The sequence below is a fragment of the Thalassophryne amazonica genome, chromosome 4 (genome assembly GCF_902500255.1).
Source record: "Thalassophryne amazonica chromosome 4, fThaAma1.1, whole genome shotgun sequence".
NCBI lineage: Eukaryota > Metazoa > Chordata > Actinopteri > Batrachoidiformes > Batrachoididae > Thalassophryne > Thalassophryne amazonica.
The window spans coordinates 1,344,248-1,364,960 of NC_047106.1; the positions used below are offsets into that span (position 1 = coordinate 1,344,248).

The following is a 20,713-nucleotide window of genomic DNA, read 5'->3' on the forward strand; positions in this document are numbered from 1 at the left end:
TCTCGTCAATAGTTTTACATCCTCATTGAAGACAACTTTGGATGCTGTAGCTCCTCTGAAAAAGAGAGCTTTAAATCAGAAGTGCCTGACTCCGTGGTATAACTCACAAACTCGCAGCTTAAAGCAGATAACCCGTAAGTTGGAGAGGAAATGGCGTCTCACTAATTTAGAAGATCTTCACTTAGCCTGGAAAAAGAGTCTGTTGCTCTATAAAAAAGCCCTCCATAAAGCTAGGACATCTTACTACTCATCACTAATTGAAGAAAATAAGAACAACCCCAGGTTTCTTTTCAGCACTGTAGCCAGGCTGACAAAGAGTCAGAGCTCTATTGAGCCGAGTATTCCTTTAACTTTAACTAGTAATGACTTCATGACTTTCTTTGCTAATAAAATTTTAACTATTAGAGAAAAAATTACTCATAACCATCCCAAAGACGTATCGTTATCTTTGGCTGCTTTCAGTGATGCCGGTATTTGGTTAGACTCTTTCTCTCCGATTGTTCTGTCTGAGTTATTTTCATTAGTTACTTCATCCAAACCATCAACATGTCTATTAGACCCCATTCCTACCAGGCTGCTCAAGGAAGCCCTACCATTATTTAATGCTTCGATCTTAAATATGATCAATCTATCTTTATTAGTTGGCTATGTACCACAGGCTTTTAAGGTGGCAGTAATTAAACCATTACTTAAAAAGCCATCACTTGACCCAGCTATCTTAGCTAATTATAGGCCAATCTCCAACCTTCCTTTTCTCTCAAAAATTCTGGAAAGGGTAGTTGTAAAACAGCTAACTGATCATCTGCAGAGGAATGGTCTATTTGAAGAGTTTCAGTCAGGTTTTAGAATTCATCATAGTACAGAAACAGCATTAGTGAAGGTTACAAATGATCTTCTTATGGCCTCAGACAGTGGACTCATCTCTGTGCTTGTTCTGTTAGACCTCAGTGCTGCTTTTGATACTGTTGACCATAAAATTTTATTACAGAGATTAGAGCATGCCATAGGTATTAAAGGCACTGCGCTGCGGTGGTTTGAATCATATTTATCTAATAGATTACAATTTGTTCATGTAAATGGGGAATCTTCTTCACAGACTAAGGTTAATTATGGAGTTCCACAAGGTTCTGTGCTAGGACCAATTTTATTCACTTTATACATGTTTCCCTTAGGCAGTATTATTAGACGGCATTGCTTAAATTTTCATTGTTACGCAGATGATACCCAGCTTTATCTATCCATGAAGCCAGAGGACACACACCAATTAGTTAACCTGCAGGATTGTCTTACAGACATAAGGACATGGATGACCTCTAATTTCCTGCTTTTAAACTCAGATAAAACTGAAGTTATTGTACTTGGCCCCACAAATCTTAGAAACATGGTGTCTAACCAGATCCTTACTCTGGATGGCATTACCCTGACCTCTAGTAATACTGTGAGAAATCTTGGAGTCATTTTTGATCAGGATATGTCATTCAATGCACATATTAAACAAATATGTAAGACTGCTTTTTTGCATTTACGTAATATCTCTAAAATTAGAAAGGTCTCAGACTGCAGGCTTACTTGTAGTTCCTAGGGTTTGTAAGAGTAGAATGGGAGGCAGAGCCTTCAGCTTTCAGGCTCCTCTCCTGTGGAACCAGCGCCCAATTCGGATCAGGGAGACAGACACCCTCTCTACTTTTAAGATTAGGCTTAAAACTTTCCTTTTTGCTAAAGCTTATAGTTAGGGCTGGATCAGGTGACCCTGAACCATCCCTTAGTTATGCTGCTATAGACTTAGACTGCTGGGGGGTTCCCATAATGCACTGAGTGTTTCTTTTTCTTTTTGCTCTGTATGCACCACTCTGCATTTAATCATTAGTGATTGATCTCTGCTCCCCTCCACAGCATGTGTTTTTCCTGGTTCTCTCCCTCAGCCCCAACCAGTCCCAGCAGAAGACTGCCCCTCCCTGAGCCTGGTTCTGCTGGAGGTTTATTCCTGTTAAAAGGGAGGTTTTCCTTCCCACTGTAGCCAAGTGCTTGCTCACAGGGGGTCGTTTTGACCATTGGGGCTTTTACGTAATTATTGTATGGCCTTGCCTTACAATATAAAGCGCCTTGGGGCAACTGTTTGTTGTGATTTGGCGCTATATAAATAAAATTGATTGATTCTCTGTGTGTGTTTTTATCCTGTGTGTGAGAGTGTGTTTATCCTGTGTGGTTATTCTGTGTCTGTTTATCCTGTGTGTTTATTCTCTGTGTGTGTTTATCCTGTGTTTATTCTGTGTGTGTGTGTTTATCCTGTGTGTGAGAGTGTGTTTATCCTGTGTTTATCCTGTCTGTTTATTCTCTGTGTGTGTTTATCCTGTGTGTGAGAGTGTGTTTATCCTGTGTGTTTATCCTGTGTGTTTATTCTCTGTGTGTGTTTATCCTGTGTGTGAGAGTGTGTTTATCCTGTGTGTTTATTCTCTGTGTGTGTTTATCCTGTGTGTTTATTCTGTGTGTGTGTGTGTGTTTATTCTCTGTGTGTGTGTTTATCCTGTGTGTGAGAGTGTGTTTATCCTGTGTGTTTATTCTGTGTGTGTGCTTATTCTCTGTGTGTGTGTTTATCCTGTGTGTTTATTCTGTGTGTGTGTTTATCCTGTGTGTTTATTCTGTGTGTCTGTTTATCCTGTGTGTTTATTCTCTGTGTTTGTTTATCCTGTGTGTTTATTCTGTGTGTCTGTTTATCCTGTGTGTTTATTCTGTGTGTGTGTTTATCCTATGTGTTTATTCTCTATGTGTGTGTTTATCCTGTGTGTTTATTCTCTGTGTGTGTGTTTATTCTGTGTGTGTGTTTATCCTGTGTGTTTATTCTCTATGTGTGTGTTTATCCTGTGTGTTTATTCTATGTGTGTGTTTATCCTGTGTGTTTATTCTATGTGTGTGTGTTTATCCTGTGTGTGAGAGTGTGTTTATCCTGTGTGTTTATTCTCTGTGTGTGTTTATCCTGTGTGTGAGAGTGTGTTTATTCTCTGTGTGTGTTTATCCTGTGTGTGAGTGTGTTTATTCTCTGTGTGTGTTTATCCTGTGTGTGAGTGTGTTTATTCTCTGTGTGTGTTTATCCTGTGTGTGAGAGTGTGTTTATCCTGTGTGTTTATTCTCTGTGTGTGTTTATCCTGTGTGTTTATTCTCTGTGTGTGTTTATCCTGTGTGTGAGAGTGTGTTTATCCTGTGTGTTTATTCTCTGTGTGTGAGAGTGTGTTTATCCTGTGTGTTTATTCTCTGTGTGTGTTTATCCTGTGTGTTTATTCTGTGTGTGTGTGTGTGTTTATTCTCTGTGTGTGTGTTTATCCTGTGTGTGAGAGTGTGTTTATCCTGTGTGGTTATTCTATGTGTCTGTTTATTCTCTGTGTGTGTTTATCCTGTGTGGTTATTCTATGTGTCTGTTTATTCTCTGTGTGTGTTTATCCTGTGTGTTTATTCTCTATGTGTGTGTTTATCCTGTGTGTTTATTCTGTGTGTGTGTTTATTCTCTGTGTGTGTGTTTATCCTGTGTGTTTATTCTGTGTGTGTGTTTATCCTGTGTGTTTATTCTGTGTGTCTGTTTATCCTGTGTGTTTATTCTCTGTGTTTGTTTATCCTGTGTGTTTATTCTGTGTGTCTGTTTATCCTGTGTGTTTATTCTGTGTGTGTGTTTATCCTATGTGTTTATTCTCTATGTGTGTGTTTATCCTGTGTGTTTATTCTCTGTGTGTGTGTTTATTCTGTGTGTGTGTTTATCCTGTGTGTTTATTCTCTATGTGTGTGTTTATTCTATGTGTGTGTTTATCCTGTGTGTTTATTCTCTGTGTGTGTGTTTATTCTGTGTGTGTGTTTATCCTGTGTGTTTATTCTCTATGTGTGTGTTTATTCTATGTGTGTGTTTATCCTGTGTGTTTATTCTCTGTGTGTGTTTATTCTGTGTGTGTGTGTTTATCCTATGTGTTTATCCTGTGTGGTTATTCTGTGTCTGTTTATCCTGTGTGTTTATTCTCTGTGTGTGTTTATCCTGTGTGTTTATCCTGTGTGTGTTTTTATCCTATGTGTTTATTCTCTGTGTGTGTTTATCCTGTGTGTGAGAGTGTGTTTATCCTGTGTGGTTATTCTATGTGTGTGTGTTTATTCTGTGTGTGTGTTTATCCTGTGTTTATTCTGTGTGTGTGTTTATCCAGTGTGTTTATTCTCTGTGTGTGTTTATCCTGTGTGTGTGTTTATCCAGTGTGTTTATTCTCTGTGTGTGTTTATCCTGTGTGTGCGTTTATCCTGTGTGTTTATTCTCTGTGTGTGTGTTTATCCTGTGTGTGAGAGTGTGTTTATCCTGTGTGTTTATTCTGTGTGTGTTTATCCTTTGTGTTTATTCTCTATGTGTGTGTTTATCCTGTGTGTGTTTATCCTGTGTGTGAGAGTGTGTTTATCCTGTGTGTGTGTTTATCGTGTTTATTCTCTATGTGTGTGTTTATCCTTTGTGTTTATTCTCTGTGTGTGTGTTTATCCTGTGTGTTTATTCTGTGTGTGTGTGTTTATCCTGTGTGTTTATTCTGTGTGTGTGTGTGTGTTTATCCTGTGTGTTTATTCTCTGTGTGTGTGTTTATTCTCTGTGTGCGTGTTCTCTGTGTGTGTTTATCCTGTCTGTTTATTCTGTGTGTGTGTTTTTATCCTGTGTGTTTATTCTCTGTGTGTCTGTTTATTCTCTGTGTGTCTGTTTATCCTGTGTGTGTGTGTTTATCCTGTGTGTTTATCCTGTGTGTGTGTTTATCCTGTGTGTTTATCCTGTGTGTGAGTGTGTTTATACTGTGTGTTTCTTCTCTGTGTGTTTCTTCTCTGTGTGTTTATCCTGTGTGTTTATTCTCTATGTGTGTGTTTATCCTGTGTGTTTCTTCTCTGTGTGTTTCTTCTCTGTGTGTGTTTATCCTGTGTGTTTATTCTCTATGTGTGTGTTTATCCTGTGTGTTTATTCTGTGTGTGTGTGTTTATCCTGTGTGTGAAAGTGTGTTTATCCTGTGTGTTTATTCTCTGTGTGTGTGTTTATCCTGCATGCGTGTCTTGCCCGGGGAGTAATTCAGTGTAGAACTGCAACTGTTTTTCTGCGTATGCAGCCTTTTTCCATGAGGCCCCAGGCCTCTTAATGTGACGCTGTGGAGGCCGACCACTGCAGGTTTCTGTGCCAGGCTGCCGGTTCAACACCTTCTTTCACATTTAAACAAGCAAACAAAGATGATACTGCCAAGAGATGGATTTGACACTTTGCCCCACACCGGCATCATGTTTGCTTAACATAAAAGATACCAAGTGTGTGCTGAATCCTACATACCAACTATGTGCTGAATCCTCATCACCAACTGCGTTCTGGATCCTAGTCACCAACTTCGTGCTGGATCCTAGTCACCGGCTGCGTGCTGGATCCTAGTCACCGACTTCGTGCTGGATCCTTGTCACAGACTGTGTGCTGGATCCTAGACACCGGCCATGTGCTGGATCCTGGTCAACAACTGTGTGCTGGATCCTAGACACCGGCCATGTGCTGGATCCTAGTCAACAACTGTGTGCTGGATCTTAGATACCGACCGCGTGCTGGATTGTAGATACCAACTGTGGCTTTTGTTTTTTGACCAGAAATGTGTGGTGGAGTTTGAGGTGAAAGCTTTCTGTGCTGAGCACCAGGACGAGAAGACTGATAAACAGTAAGTTGACATTAAGTCCACTATCATCTTCATTTGTCACATTTCACTGATATTTGACATTGAACAGGTTTTGTTCTTAACTGTCTAAAATCTGAGGGACTTATTTGATTTATTTTGTCTGCAGGAGTTCCGTTCGTCTCTCCATTCGTAAGATCCAGTTCAGTCCAGAGGACAGTAAAGTGGTTCCTGTGGCAGATACCACGTTTGAGTTCTTGATGTCGGACAAACCGCTTCATGTCAAACTCAGCTTGCCGAAAGAGGTCAGAACGGAATCTAAAGCAGGTTATTATGAAGATGTTTGTGAGCACCAACGTCTATGGACCCGATCTTGACAGTGGACAGAAAATGAGTTGCACAGATGGTATAGTTACATATGGAGCTTGTTAAATAAAAGTAGTAAATAGACGGCATTTATATCACGCTTTTTTCTATCTGCAACAGATGCTCAAATCGCTTTACAATAATGCCTCACATTCACCCCAATGTGAGACTGATGACATACAAGGTACTCACTACACACCCAGAGCAACTAGGAGATTAAGGACTTTGCCCAAGGGCCTTTAGTGATTTTCTGGTCAGGCTGGGTGTTGGGAAAGTGTAGTGACACGGACCCACAACAGGGGGCGCAAATGAACGGTCAATAGATGAGCCAAAATATAACAATTTAATGTTGTGAATGTGCACAACGAACATACAGACAATCTCAGAATATCACAACAGTCAATACACAAAGGTGACGTGTGGGCAGGCTCGAGGATAGAAGACGTCTGTCCTGAGGAGAGCCAGAACCACACGATTTCCGCCGCCCCAGAACCTGGTGAATACTGGAGCCGCCGAGTCCCGAATTCCCAGGTGATCACCGTCCCCGACTGTCGGATCTGGTACTGCTGGCGAAGAACAAAGACAGTCAAGTGTGGGTGTGTGTACACCCAGTAACAATAACGGTGGGAATGCCACCTCCACCTCTCACTCAATAACTTGCAGAGTACTGAAGATTCCTCAGGGAAAAGAGTGCCTTCTAGCGCTCTCTCAGCTTCCACTGACAGCAGTACCGGTACTCCTGCAAACACTCACAATATACAAACAATATTGCAAAATGGCTGAGGATATTACCTCCAATGAAGTATGATATCTCGGCAACGAGGTGGAGATGACGTCTGGTCTTTATGGAGTGAGATGATGTTGAGTAGATGGGTGACAGCTGTCAAGAGGTAATGAGCGACAGCTGTCACCCCCGGCTGTGTCCATGGCGGCAGCGCCCTCTCGTGCCTGAAGCCTGCACTTCAGGCAGAGTGCCCACTGGTGGTGGGCCAGCAGTACCTCCTCTTCTGGCGGCCCACACACAACAGGACCCCCCCCTCAACGGGCGCCTCCTGGCGCCCGACCCGGCTTGTTGGGGTGTCGACGGTAGAAGTCGGCCAGGAGGGCCGGATCCAGGATGAAGCTCCTCTTCACCCAGGAGCGTTCTTTGGGTCCATACCCCTCCCAGTCCACCAAGTACTGGAACCCCCAACCCATCCGACGGACGTCCAGGAGCCGGCGCACCGTCCAAGCCGGCCTCCCGTCGATGATCCGAGCAGGAGGGGGCGCCGGTCCGGGAGCACAGAGGGGTGAGGTGTGATGAGGTTTGATACGTGACACGTGGAAAACCGGATGGATCCGCAGTGAAGCCGGGAGTTGGAGCTTCACTGCAGCAGGACTGAGGACTTTGAGGATCTTGAAGGGGCCAATGTACCTGTCCTGAAGTTTCGGAGAGTCCACCTGGAGGGGGATGTCCTTCGTGGAAAGCCACACCTCCTGCCCGGGCTGGTAAGCAGGGGCCGGGGATCACCGGCGGTCTGCATGGGTCTTCGCCCTCATCCGGGCCTTCAACATGGCAGAGCGGGCGGAGCGCCACACCCGACGGCACTTCCGCAGGTGGGCCTGGACCGAGGGCACACCGACCTCTCCCTCCACCACGGGAAACAACGGGGGCTGATACCCCAAACACACATCAAATGGGGAGAGGCCGGTGGCCGAAGACACCTGGCTGTTATGCGCATACTCGATCCAGGCCAGATGGTTACTCCGGGCCGTCGGGTGCGCGGATGTGACGCAGCGGAGGGTCTGTTCCAGTTCCTGGTTGACCCGCTCTGCCTGTCCATTCGTCTGTGGATGGTACCCGGACGAGAGGCTCACGGTGGCCCCCAGTTCCCTGCAGAAGCTCCTCCAGACGTGTGAGGAGAACTGGGGACCACGATCTGAGACGATGTCGGAGGGTATCCCATGCAGACGGACAACGTGGTGGACCAGGAGGTCTGCTGTCTCCTGGGCTGTTGGGAGCTTCGGGAGGGCCACGAAGTGGGCCGCCTTGGAGAAACGGTCCACTATCGTGAAGATGGTGGTGTTGCCCTGGGACAGCGGGAGGCCCGTGACGAAATCCAGGCCGATGTGGGACCAGGGGCGATGAGGCACCGGCAGCAGCTGGAGGAGTCCTTGGGCCTTCGTGTGTACTGCCTTGCCCCTGGCACAGGTGGTGCAGGCATGGATATATTCCCAGTCGTCTGCCTCCATAGACGCCCACCAGAAGCGCTGCCGGACAACTGCCACGGTCCTTCACACCCCTGGATGACAGGAGAGCTTGGAACCGTGACAGAAGTCCAAGACTGCAGCTCTGGCCTCTGGTGGGACGTACAGACGGTTCTTCGGACCTGTTCCTGGGTCTGGGCTCCGTGCCAGGGCCTCCCGGACGGTCTTCTCCACGTCCCAGGTGAGGGTGGCCACGATAGTGGACTCAGGCAGGATGGGCTCCGGTGGATCCGACAGTGCAGTTTTGACCTCCTCTTCGTGTACCCGGGACAAGGCATCCGACCTCTGGTTCTTGGTCCCGGGGCGATAGGTGATCCGGAAGTCAAAACGCCCGAAGAACAGTGACCAGCGGGCTTGGCGGTCCTGATATACTCCAGGTTCCGATGGTCAGTGAAAACCGTGAACGGCACAGACGCTCCCTCCAACAGGTGTCTCCACTCCTCAAGAGCCTCTTTCACCGCAAGGCGTTCTCGATTGCCGACGTCATAGTTCCGTTCAGCTGGGGTCAACCTGCGTGAAAAGTAGGCACACGGGTGAAGAACCTTATCGGTCTCTCCGCTCTGGGACAGCACGGCTCCTATCCCTGAGTCAGAGGCGTCCACTTCAACCATGAACTGGCGGCTAGGGTCGTGTCGGTGACGTCATTCGCCTGTGGGCAGGCCTTGAGTGAGGAGTGCTCCACTCCGCCCGTCGGAATCTCTTTGTCTGAATAGCCGCGTGTTGCTTTATCAACATTTTTTCTGGACCTGTGAGGAATATCCGAGTGGATACTATTCGAGAAATTAAGCTGGTTTTTGGTGAAAAGTTTAACGGCTGATGAGAGATTATGGGGTGTTTCTGTCGGTGTAAGGACTTCCCACAGAGCGGGACATCGTGCAGCACTTCCAGGTGCCGTCGTCGGCCTGTTTCGACCTGAAAACATCCTAATTTAAGGCTTAATTCACCCAGGACATCATGAGAGAACAGAGAAGATTCAGAAGAGGCCGGCATGAGGACTTTATTCAGACATTCCACTGTTTAAGCACATTTTGTAATGAAAGACGTGCGCGCAAATTCGCCGAGTCATTTCTGTGACGACTCGGCAAATCTGTGTGCACCGTGACAGGAAAAACACCTCCGTGTTGAAAACCATTTGTAAAATTCAGGCGGCTTTTGATGGCTTTCAACAAGTGAGTATCTGAGAAATTGTTTAACAGCTTGGGCATGTTCCAACTTGGCCGTTAAGGTTTCCAACGGAGGTGTTTTTCCTGTCGCGACCCCCCGTGGTCGGGTCCGGCCCGACATGCGACTCTGCCCGCACGTTCTTTCATTACAAAATGTCCGTTAACAATGGAGTGTCCGAATAAACTCCTCATGCCGACTTCTTCTGAAAGTTCTCTGTTCTCTGACGACTTCCTGGGTCAACAGAGCCTGAAATGTGGAAGTTTTCAACTTGAAACGGTGAGACGCTACCACCTCGAAGTGCAGATCACCATCAGGCACCGTGGGCCGTCCTTAAAGCGACACTACCAGACCAAAATCTCTCATCAGCCGTTAAAATTTTTACCGAAAACCAGCTGAATTTATCGAATGGTGTCCACTCAGTTGTGCCTTACAGTTTTTGAAAAAATTTTGATCAAACAAAGCAGCAGTCTCTGAGCCATTCCTAAACAATGAAAAATCAACGAGAAGGTGGGCCACTCCTCACTCAAAGACTGCCCACAAGTGAATGACGTAACCGACAGGCGTGAAAAAACTCTTGCATGCCCACGAGGGTTCAAGCATGTCTGATGTAATCACACGTGATTCAAATCCATATGGTTTTTGAAAAAAATAATAAGATCCATTACTTTTATCACAGACCTCGTATTTTTTGTTGTTGTTGTTGTTTTTAAACTTAATTTGTAAAAAAAAAAAAAAAAAAAAGCCATTTGCAAAGCCAAAAAGTTGATTTGACAACCATCTGATATAACTGGGGTCAAAATAAGTAGAACACTGCCATCTACTGGTGCCCAGATGCTTAGTACTTAGGGCGAATACTGCCATGAACACTACTGGCCAGTAGATGGCAGTAGAGACCGTGAAAACTTACTAAAACAAAATCCCAGATAATCCGTGTCTGCTACATTTAAGATGCGTGGAATTTAACAAACGCAAATACAATACGAGGTCTGTCCATAAAGTAACGGTCCTTTTTATTTTTTTCAAAAACTATATGGATTTGATTCATATGTTTTTATGTGAGCCAAACTTGAACCTTCGTGCGCATGCGTGACTTTTTCCACGCCTGTCGGTTGCGTCATTCGCCTGTGAGCACGCCTTGTGGGAGGAGTGGTCCAGCTCCCTCGTCAGATTTTCATTGTCAGGAAATGGCGGAATGATTTGGGCTTTTTTTTCCATCAGAATTTTTTCAGAAACTGTTAGAGACGTGCAGCTGGAAACCATTCAAAAAATGTATCTGGCTTTCGGTGAAAATTTTACGGGCTTCACAGAGAATAAGGAGTGTTACTACAGCTTTAAGGACAACCCACAATGGCACTCGGCTCGCCGCGCTCCGAGCTGCAACGATGAGGCAGAAACCACCAGATCATTTCTAAACAGATGGCTCTGTGGAGCCGGGACCGTCGTGTGCAATTTCTCTGGTTATCACAAGAGCTGGACATCAGCCATTTTCTGGCAGATTTCACTTTTAACAAGAGATTTTGTCATGGAAAGCCGAGCGGAAGCTTCGCGCGTCACGACGGAGCCGCTGATGGAACGAGACAAAGGAACACCTCCGTTTCGGAGTGCCACACGACAAGTTGGGACATGTCCAGCTCTCCACAATTTCTCTTATACTCACTCGACTGGTAAGCACTGAAAGCCGAGATAGGCATGTCCCAACTTGTCCTTTAAGATAAATTTTTCGAATGTCTCTAACAGTTTCTTAAAAAATTCTGATGGAAAAAAAGCCTAAATCATTCCGCCATTTCCTGACAATGAAAATCCGACGAGGGAGCTGGACCACTCCTCCACAAGGCGTGCTCACAGGCGAATGACGCAACCGACAGGCTTGGAAAACTCACGCATGCGTACGAAGGTTCAAGCTTGGCTCACATAAAAACATATGAATCAAATCCATATAGTTTTTGAAAAAAATGAAAAGGGCCGTTACTTTATGGACAGACCTCGTAACGTCTATAAAAACAGAGAATATATTCACGAGAGTTTTAGGCACTAGAGTTTAATGGTGCTGTCCGTAGAGCCTGAACAGAGTGTCTGAAATGCATTTGTCCTGTCATGAACATACTGAGATTAGACTATCCTACCCATAATGCACTGCTGGGCACAGCATGTGCTCACTAAAACCTTAAAATGATCACATTACTTTAAAACTAAAACATATATCTAATATTTTCACTTTATAAAATGTCAGACATGACAGTTATTTTAAATAACTTGTCCGAAATTAGTTTGGTTAAAATTTGAACCATAAGTTAAAAATGTATGCCTCTGGATGACTTGGGTGATATTGCCAGAGTATCAGCATGGTGTTAAACGAAATGAGTTTTTTTTTTTTTTTTTGCTTTGTGAGACCAGTTTTCTTTTGCCTGCAGAGGATAGAGTGGTTTTTTAATGGAAGCAGCTCTCTTCTGTTTGCAGAGGGTAGGATTATGCATCTGTTAGGAAAATTTTAACAGGTATGTGCTCAACTGATTTTAAATTTTAAAAGTGTTTGTCACTGTTCATCTTTGTTTACTATGTTATTGGTCTAAAAGTTATCGGACAAAAATGTATCGGAAGATAATTAGTCCGATAATGGTTTTTAAAGTTATCTAAAAAGATAATCCGATAATGAAAACATTATCTTTGATAATTATCTATTATCGGAACTGTGCCCACCTCTGCTAACCCCAGACCAAGAACACAGGCGACAGTGATAAGAAAAAAACTCCCTCTGATGATTTGAGGAAGAAACCTCAAGCAGACCAGACTCAAAGGGGTCACCCTCTGCTTGGGCCATGATACAGACATAAATTACAGAACAATTCACAAAACAAATATACAGGAAATGCTATTGGTGCACAGGACAGGATGGTTACAGAAACAGACACCACACCCATCTCTGAATGGAGCTGCACCTTAAACAGAGAGAAAAAAAAAACAAAATCAGGCATCAGAAAGACAAGAAATACAGTATAATTTGTCAGCATTAAACAACAAGAAAAACAGAAGAAATACTAAGGTGATCGCTGACCACTAGCCCTAAACTTCACTAAAAGACCCACAATTTAGGTAAAGTTGAGGCCGCAGCACGCTCTGTTTACTAATAACATGAATTAAAAGAGTAAAAAGCATAAAACAAAACTATACCAGTATGCTGCCATATGAAAGGTAAAATAAGTGCGTCTTAAGTCTGGACTTGAAAGTCTCCACAGAATCTGATTGTTTTATTGATGCAGGGAGATCATTCCACAGAACAGCGGCATGATAAGAGAAAGCTCTGTGACCCACAGACTTCGTATTCACCTTAGGGACACAAAGTAGTCCTGCACCTTGAGAAAGCAAAGCCCGGGCTGGTACGTAAGGTTTAATTAGGTCAGCTAGGTAGGGAGGTGCCAGTCCATGAACAATTTTATAGACTAGTAGCAGAACCTTAAAATCTGATGTCACTGGGACAGGAAGCCAGTGAAGAGACACCAAAATGGGTATAATGTGGTCAAACTTTTTGCTTCCTGTCAAAAGTCTGGCAGCAGAATTTTGAACCAATAGGAGAGCCCTATTGCTAGACTGCAGTAAACCAGAAAATAGAACATTGCAGTAGTCCAATCTAGTGGAGATAAACACATGAATCAGGGTCTCAGCATCAGCCATAGACAGGATGGGATGAATCTTCACTATATTTCACAGGTGGAAAAAAAGCAGTTCGTAATATTTCTAATGTGGAGGTCAAAGGACAACGTAGGATCAAAAATGACCCCAAGGTTCCTCACTTTGTCAGTGTGATGTATGACACACGAGCCTAGGCTAAGTGTTAACTGGTCAAATTGATGCCGATGTCTCAATTGAGCAAGAATCATCAATTCAGTCTTATCAGAGTTTAAAAGTAGGAAGTTTCTCATCATCAAACTTCTCACTGATGTAAGGCAATCTTCTAAGGATTTTATGTGAACGAGATTACCAGCAGTTATTGGCATGTATAATTGAGTATCACAGCATAGCAGTGAAAGGTAACCCCAAAATGCCACAATATGTGCCCAAGGGGTGTTATATAAAGGGAGAAAGGCAGGGGGCCTAAAATGGACCCCTGTGGAACCCCAAATTTCATGTCACTCAGGTTGGAGGTAGTGTTACTGTACAAAACAGTGATAATGACTGGTCAAGTATGACGTCAACCATGCAAGGGCACTCCCAGTAATCCCAAAATGATTTTCCAGCCTATCAAGTAGAATATGATGATCCACTGTATCAAATGCAGCACTGAGATCTAACAGCAACAGAACTGTAGTGGTGTCCAAATCCATTGTAAGCAGAAGATCATTCACCACTTTAGTGAGAGCCGTCTCTGTGGAATGATATTTTCTAAAAGCAGACTGCAGACCAAACATAGACATGGACAACAAAGGTGTAAAAAAAAAAAAAAAAAAAAGAGTTTCCAATTTTAATAAAGCCAACAAAAGTTAACAAACCATTGTAAAAATCAAAATAACCAAGATTTGGGCCCAACTGAACAGTACAATTTCAATTTATTTCCTTTATATAGCGCCAAATAAACAACTGAGTTGCCTCAAAGTGCTTCACACAGGTAAGGTCTAACCTTACCAACCCCCAGAGCAACAGTGATAAGAAAAAACTCCCTCTGAGGAAGAAACCTCAAGCAGACCAGACTCAAAGGGGTGACCCTCTGCTTGGGCCATGATACAGACACAAATTACAGAAACAATTCACAAAACAATTCACGGACGAATATACAAGAATTGCTGTTGGTGCACAGGACAGGAGGATCGCCAACACAAACACAACTCCCATCTCTGGATGGAGCTGCACCTTAAACAGAGAAAAAACAGAATCAGGCATCAGAAAGACAACAAATACAGTATAATTTGTCAGCATTAAACAACAAGAAAAACAGAAGAAATACTAAGGTGATCGCCGGCTGCTAGCCCTAAACTTCACTAAAAGACCCAGAATTTAGGTAAAGTTGAGCCCGCGGCACGCTCCATTTACTAATAAAATGAATTAAAAGAGTAAAAAGTGTAAAACAAAACTGTACCAGTATGCTAGCCATATGAAAGGGAAAATAATTGCATCTTAAGTCTGGACTTGAAAGTCTCCACAGAATCTGATTGTTTTATTGACGCAGGGAGACCATTCCACAGAACAGGGGCACGATAAGAGAAAGCTCTGTGACCCGCAGACTTCTTATTCACCCTAGGGACACAAAGTAGTCCTGCACCCTGAGAACGTAAAGCCCGGGCCGGTACATAAGGTTTAATTAGGTCAGCTAGGTAGGGAGGTGCCAGTCCATGAATAATTTTATAGGTTAGTAGCAGAACCTTAAAATCTGATCTCACTGGGACAGGAAGCCAGTGAAGAAACGCCAAAATGGGTGTAATGTGGTCGAACCTTCTGCTTCGTGTCAAAAGTCTGGCTGCAGCATTTTGAACCAATTGGAGAGCGTTAATGCTAGATTGCGGTAAACCAGAAAATAGAACATTGCAGTAGTCCAATCTAGAAGAGATAAACACATGGATCAGGGTCTCAGCATCAGCCATAGACAGGATGGGACAAATCTTCACTATATTTCACAGGTGGAAGAAAGCAGTCCTAGTAATATTTCTAATGTGGAGGCCAAAGAACAATGTAGGATCAAAAATGACCCCAAGGTTCCTCACTTTGTCAGTGTGATGTATGACACACGAGCCTAGGCTAAGTGTTAATTGGTCAAATTGATGCCGATATCTCACTGGACCAAGAACCATCATTTCAGTCTTATCAGAGTTTAAAAGTAGGAAGTTTCTAGACATCTAACTTGTCACTGCTGCAAGGTAATCTTCTAAGGATTTTATGTGAACGAGATTACCAGCAGTTATCGGCATGTATAACCTGTACTGTTCTTGAGTTCTGTACTTATATTATATATACGAGGTCTGTCCGTAAAGTATCGTACCTTTTTATTTTTTTCAAAAACTATATGGATTTCATTCATATGTTTTTACATCAGACATGCTTGAACCCTCGTGCGCATGCGTGAGTTTTTCCACGCCTGTCGGTGACGTCATTCGCCTGTGAGCACGCCTTGTGGAAGGAGTGGTCCCGCCCCCTCGTCGGATTTTCATTGTCTGGAAATGGCGGAATGAAAAGGACTTTTTTTCCATCAGAATTTTTTCAGAAGCTGTTAGAGACTGGCACCTGGAAACCATTCGAAAAATTTATCTGGCTTTCAGTGAAAATTTTACGGGCTTCACAGAGAATAAGGACTTTAACTACAGGTTTAAGGACCCCTTTAAAGGACGGTCGGTGCGCCGCGCTGCGAGCTGCGACGATGCGGCACAAACCACTGGATCATTTCTAAGCTGATGGCTCTGTGGATATGAGACCGTCGTGTGCTCTTTCTCTGGTTATCACAAGACCTGGACATCAGCCATTTTCCGGTAGATTTCACTTTTAACAAGAGATTTTGTCATGGAAAGCCGCGCGGAGGCTTCGCGCGTCACGACCGATTCGCTGATGAAGCGAGACAAAGGAACACCTCCGTTTCGGAGTGTTAGAGGACAAGTTGGGACATGTCTATCTCGGCTTTCAGTGCTTACCAGTCGAGTGAGTATAAAAGAACTTGTGGAGAGCTGGACATGTCCCAACTTGTCCTCTAACACTCCGAAACGGAGGTGTTCCTTTGTCTCTCTTCATCAGCGAATTGGTCGTGACTAGCGAAGTCTCCGCGCGGCTTTCCATGACAAAATCTCTTGTTAAAAGTGAAATCTGCCGGAAAATGGCTGATGTCCAGGTTTTGTGATAACCAGAGAAAGAGCACACGACGGTCTCATATCCACAGAGCCATCAGCTCAGAAATGATCCAGTGGTTTGTGCCGCATCGTCACAGCTCGCAGCGCGGCGCACCGACCGTCCTTTAAAGGGGTCCTTAAACCTGTAGTTAAAGTCCTTATTCTCTGTGAAGCCCGTAAAATTTTCACTGAAAGCCAGATAAATTTTTCGAATGGTTTCCAGGTGCCAGTCTCTAACAGCTTCTGAAAAAATTCTGATGGAAAAAAAGTCCTTTTCATTCCGCCATTTCCAGACAATGAAAATCCGATGAGGGGGCGGGACCACTCCTTCCACAAGGCGTGCTCACAGGTGAATGACGTCACCGACAGGCGTGGAAAAACTCACGCATGCGCACGAGGGTTCAAGCATGTCTGATGTAAAAACATATGAATGGAATCCATATAGTTTTTGAAAAAAATAAAAAGGTACGATACTTTACGGACAGACCTCGTAAGTACAGAACTCAAGAAAAACTGAACTCATAATAATTAACAGAAGCTGCTTTAAAAGGGGTGGAGTAACCAAAACTCAAGAGGGGAGATATCAAACAAAAAGAAACAAAACTACTAATTTAACAACAAAGGTAAAAAACCCAAAATAACTTTATGTTAACACAAACTCAAAAGTGAGATAAAGCAAATTAAATATCTAAATGAACCAAAATTAAACTGAAGTTTCCCCCCTCAGTCCATTTTGACTTGGTCGGCCTCCCAAGTTATAAAATGGCTGCCAGCTCCTTCAGCCATCCTTTTTCCCCAAGCAGCTCCTCAAACAGAAAACAAGTGTAAGTACAATTCAGACAAATATTAACTAAGACCAAGACAGCTGCCACGACAGCTTATAGGAGGTGAAAAGAGGACTGCTTCCAGAGTCAGGACTCTCTGCGGGTGTGGCAGGGTGTTCAGCACATCACGAACCACCGACCCAGCACCCTGTTGGCAGACTGCAGTGATGCCTCACTGGCAGAGAACCTCAATAGCTTCTTTGCCCGTTTTGAGGTGTAGCCACCAGAGACAGTCGTCGTCCCCTCACCTGCCCTCAACAGCCACGCCCTCACGCTGGAGTAACAGGAGGTGAGGCGGGTGTTGAGGGGGGTGAATTCAAGGAAAGCTGTGGGTCCGGACAGCGTCTTGGGATGGGTCTTGAGGGAATATGCAGCTCAGTTAGCTGGTGTGTTTACAAACATTTTCAACCAGTCCCTGAGCCAGGCTGCTGTCCCCCGCTGCTTGAAGTCCTCTATTATTGTCCCCCTCCCTAAGAAGAACAGGATCAGTGATCTGAATGACTATCGCCCGGTGGCACTAACTCCGATTATTATGAAGTGCTTCGAAAAGTTAGTCCGGGCCTACATCACCTCCTGCCTTCCCCCTGGGTCTACATGCTGCTCTGTCCCATGTGGAGCAGTAGGGGAGCTATGTGAGGCTGCTCTTTGTGGACTTTAGCTCAGCATTTAATACCATCCTTCCAAGCAGGCTGGTGATTAAGTTTTTGGACCTGGGGGTGTCCCACTCCATTTGCTGGTGGATCTTGGACTTCCTCACAGACCGCTCTCAGAGGGTGAGAGTTGGCCCTCACATCTCTTCGGCCATTAGCCTCAGCACCGGCTCCCCTCAGGGCTGCGTGCTGAGTCCTTTGCTCTACACCTATGACTGCACCCCCTCTCACTCCAGCAACAATATCATTAAGTTTGCTGATGACACTACTGTGGTGGGACTCATTTCTGGTGAGGATGAGTCCGCCTATAGAGAGGAGGTGCAGCAGTTGTTGGTATGGTGTAGGTAGAACAATTTGATCCTCAACAGCTCAAAGACAAAGGAGATGGTGGTGGACTATAGAAAGAGGAAAACAGTCATCCAGCCACTGGTCATCAATGGGGACTGTGTGGAGTGGGTCTCTGAATTTTGTTTTCTGGGCAGGTATTTGAGAGACGACCTGACCTGGAGCACAAACACTATGGCTACCATCAAGAAGGCACAGCAGAGACGCTATTTCCTGAGGGTTCTCAGGAATAACCATCTGCCACAGAGACTGCTGGTGTCCTTCTATCACTGCTCCATAGAGAGCATTTTGACCTACTGTCTCTGTGTGTGGTTTTCCATCTGCACAGTCACAGACAGGAAAGCTCTCCAGAAGGTCGTCACCACAGCCCAGAAGATCACTGGTTGTCTCTTGCCTTCGTTAAAGGAACTGTATACAAGTTGTTGTCTCAGGAAGGCAAGACTATAATTGGAGACCCCTCCCATCCTGGATACTATTTGTTTGAATTATTTTTTAGGGTTATTTATTTATTTTTTTAATTGTGCTTTTAAGAGATTGTTTTTAATTTCATTGTCATGCACAGTATTTTTTCTGGTGTCATGTACAATGATAATAATAAATTCTATTCTATTGTATTCTGTTCTATTCTATTCTAAAGTGTGCACCCAATAGAAAATATGTGTCCAAAATATTGAACTTGAACTTATTTATTTGGCACACAACTCGTCAATAACAAAAACTGATACACAAGACAATTCCACAGTGACGTGTGACCAAAAAGGGGGTGAGCAGAAACAAAGCTTATAAACGCACACCCCATACATACATACATACATACATATATACACATTACCAACCCCCAGAGCGAGCACACTGGCGACAGTGATAAGGAAAAACTCCCTCTGATGTATTGAGGAAGAAACCTCAAGCAGAACCAGGCTCAGGGAGGGGCAGTCTTCTGCTGGGACTGGTTGGGGCTGAGGGAGAGAACCAGGAAAAAGACATGCTGTGGAGGGGAGCAGAGATCAATCACTAATGATTAAATGCAGAGTGGTGCATACAGAGCAAAAAGAGAAAGAAACAGTGCATCATGGGAACCCCCCAGCAGTCTACGTCTATAGCAGCATAACTAAGGGATGGTTCAGGGTCACCTGATCCAGCCCTAACTATAAGCTTTAGCAAAAAGGAAAGTTTTAAGCCTAATCTTAAAAGTAGAGAGGGTATCTGTCTCCCTGATCTGAATTGGGAGCTGGTTCCACAGGAGAGGAGCCTGAAAGCTGAAGGCTCTGCCTCCCATTCTACTCTTACAAACCCTAGGAACTACAAGTAAGCCTGCAGTCTGAGAGCGAAGCGCTCTATTGGGGTGATATGGTACTATGAGGTGCCTAAGATAAGATGGGACCTGATTATTCAAAACCTTATAAGTAAGAAGAAGAATTTTAAATTCTATTCTAGAATTAATAGGAAGCCAATGAAGAGAGGCCAATATGGGTGAGATATGCTCTCTCCTTCTAGTCCCCGTCAGTACTCTAGCTGCAGCATTTTGAATTAACTGAAGGCTTTTTAGGGAACTTTTAGGACAACCTGATAATAATGAATTACAATAGTCCAGCCTAGAGGAAATAAATGCATGAATTAGTTTTTCAGCATCACTCTGAGACAAGACCTTTTTAATTTTAGAGATATTGCGTAAATGCAAAAAAGCAGTCCTACATATTTGTTTAATATGCGCTTTGAATGACATATCCTGATCAAAAATGACTCCAAGATTTCTCACAGTATTACTAGAGGTCAGGGTAATGCCATCCAGAGTAAGGATCTGGTTAGACACCATGTTTCTAAGATTTGTGGGGCCAAGTACAATAACTTCAGTTTTATCTGAGTTTAAAAGCAGGAAATTAGAGGTCATCCATGTCTTTATGTCTGTAAGACAATCCTGCAGTTTAGCTAATTGGTGTGTGTCCTCTGGCTTCATGGATAGATAAAGCTGGGTATCATCTGCGTAACAATGAAAATTTAAGGAATACCGTCTAATAATACTGCCTAAGGGAAGCATGTATAAAGTAAATAAAATTGGTCCTAGCACAGAACCTTGTGGAACTCCATAATTAACTTTAGTCTGTGAAGAAGATTCCCCATTTACATGAACAAATTGTAATCTATTAGACAAATATGATTCAAACCACAGCAGCGCAGTGCCTTTAATACCTATGGCATGCTCTAATCTCTGTAATAAAATTTTATGGTCAACAGTATCAAAAGCAGCACTGAGGTCTAACAGAACAAGCACAGAGATGAGTCCACTGTCCGAGGCCATAAGAAGATCATTTGTAACCTTCACTAATGCTGTTTCTGTACTATGATGAATTCTAAAACCTGACTGAAACTCTTCAAATAGACCATTCCTCTGCAGATGATCAGTTAGCTGTTTTACAACTACCCTTTCAAGAATTTTTGAGAGAAAAGGAAGGTTGGAGATTGGCCTATAATTAGCTAAGATAGCTGGGTCAAGTGATGGCTTTTTAAGTAATGGTTTAATTACTGCCACCTTAAAAGCCTGTGGTACATAGCCAACTAACAAAGATAGATTGATCATATTTAAGATCGAAGCATTAAATAATGGTAGGGCTTCCTTGAGCAGCCTGGTAGGAATGGGGTCTAATAAACATGTTGATGGTTTGGATGAAGTAACTAAT

At 43.8% G+C, this 20,713-nt stretch overlaps 1 protein-coding gene across 5 annotated transcripts in view; it reads left to right on the forward strand.

The window, feature by feature from the left end:
- The window catches only part of LOC117509343 (S-arrestin-like), an 86,952-nt gene that overhangs the window by 17,160 nt on the left and 49,079 nt on the right, over positions 1–20,713 (forward strand). For all 5 annotated transcript variants that reach the window (XM_034169007.1, XM_034169009.1, XM_034169010.1 and 2 more), the window contains exons 7-8: positions 5,620–5,687; positions 5,812–5,947. In XM_034169007.1, coding sequence (XP_034024898.1) covers positions 5,620–5,687; positions 5,812–5,947 — 204 coding nt within the window. The remainder of the gene's footprint in view (positions 1–5,619; positions 5,688–5,811; positions 5,948–20,713) is intronic.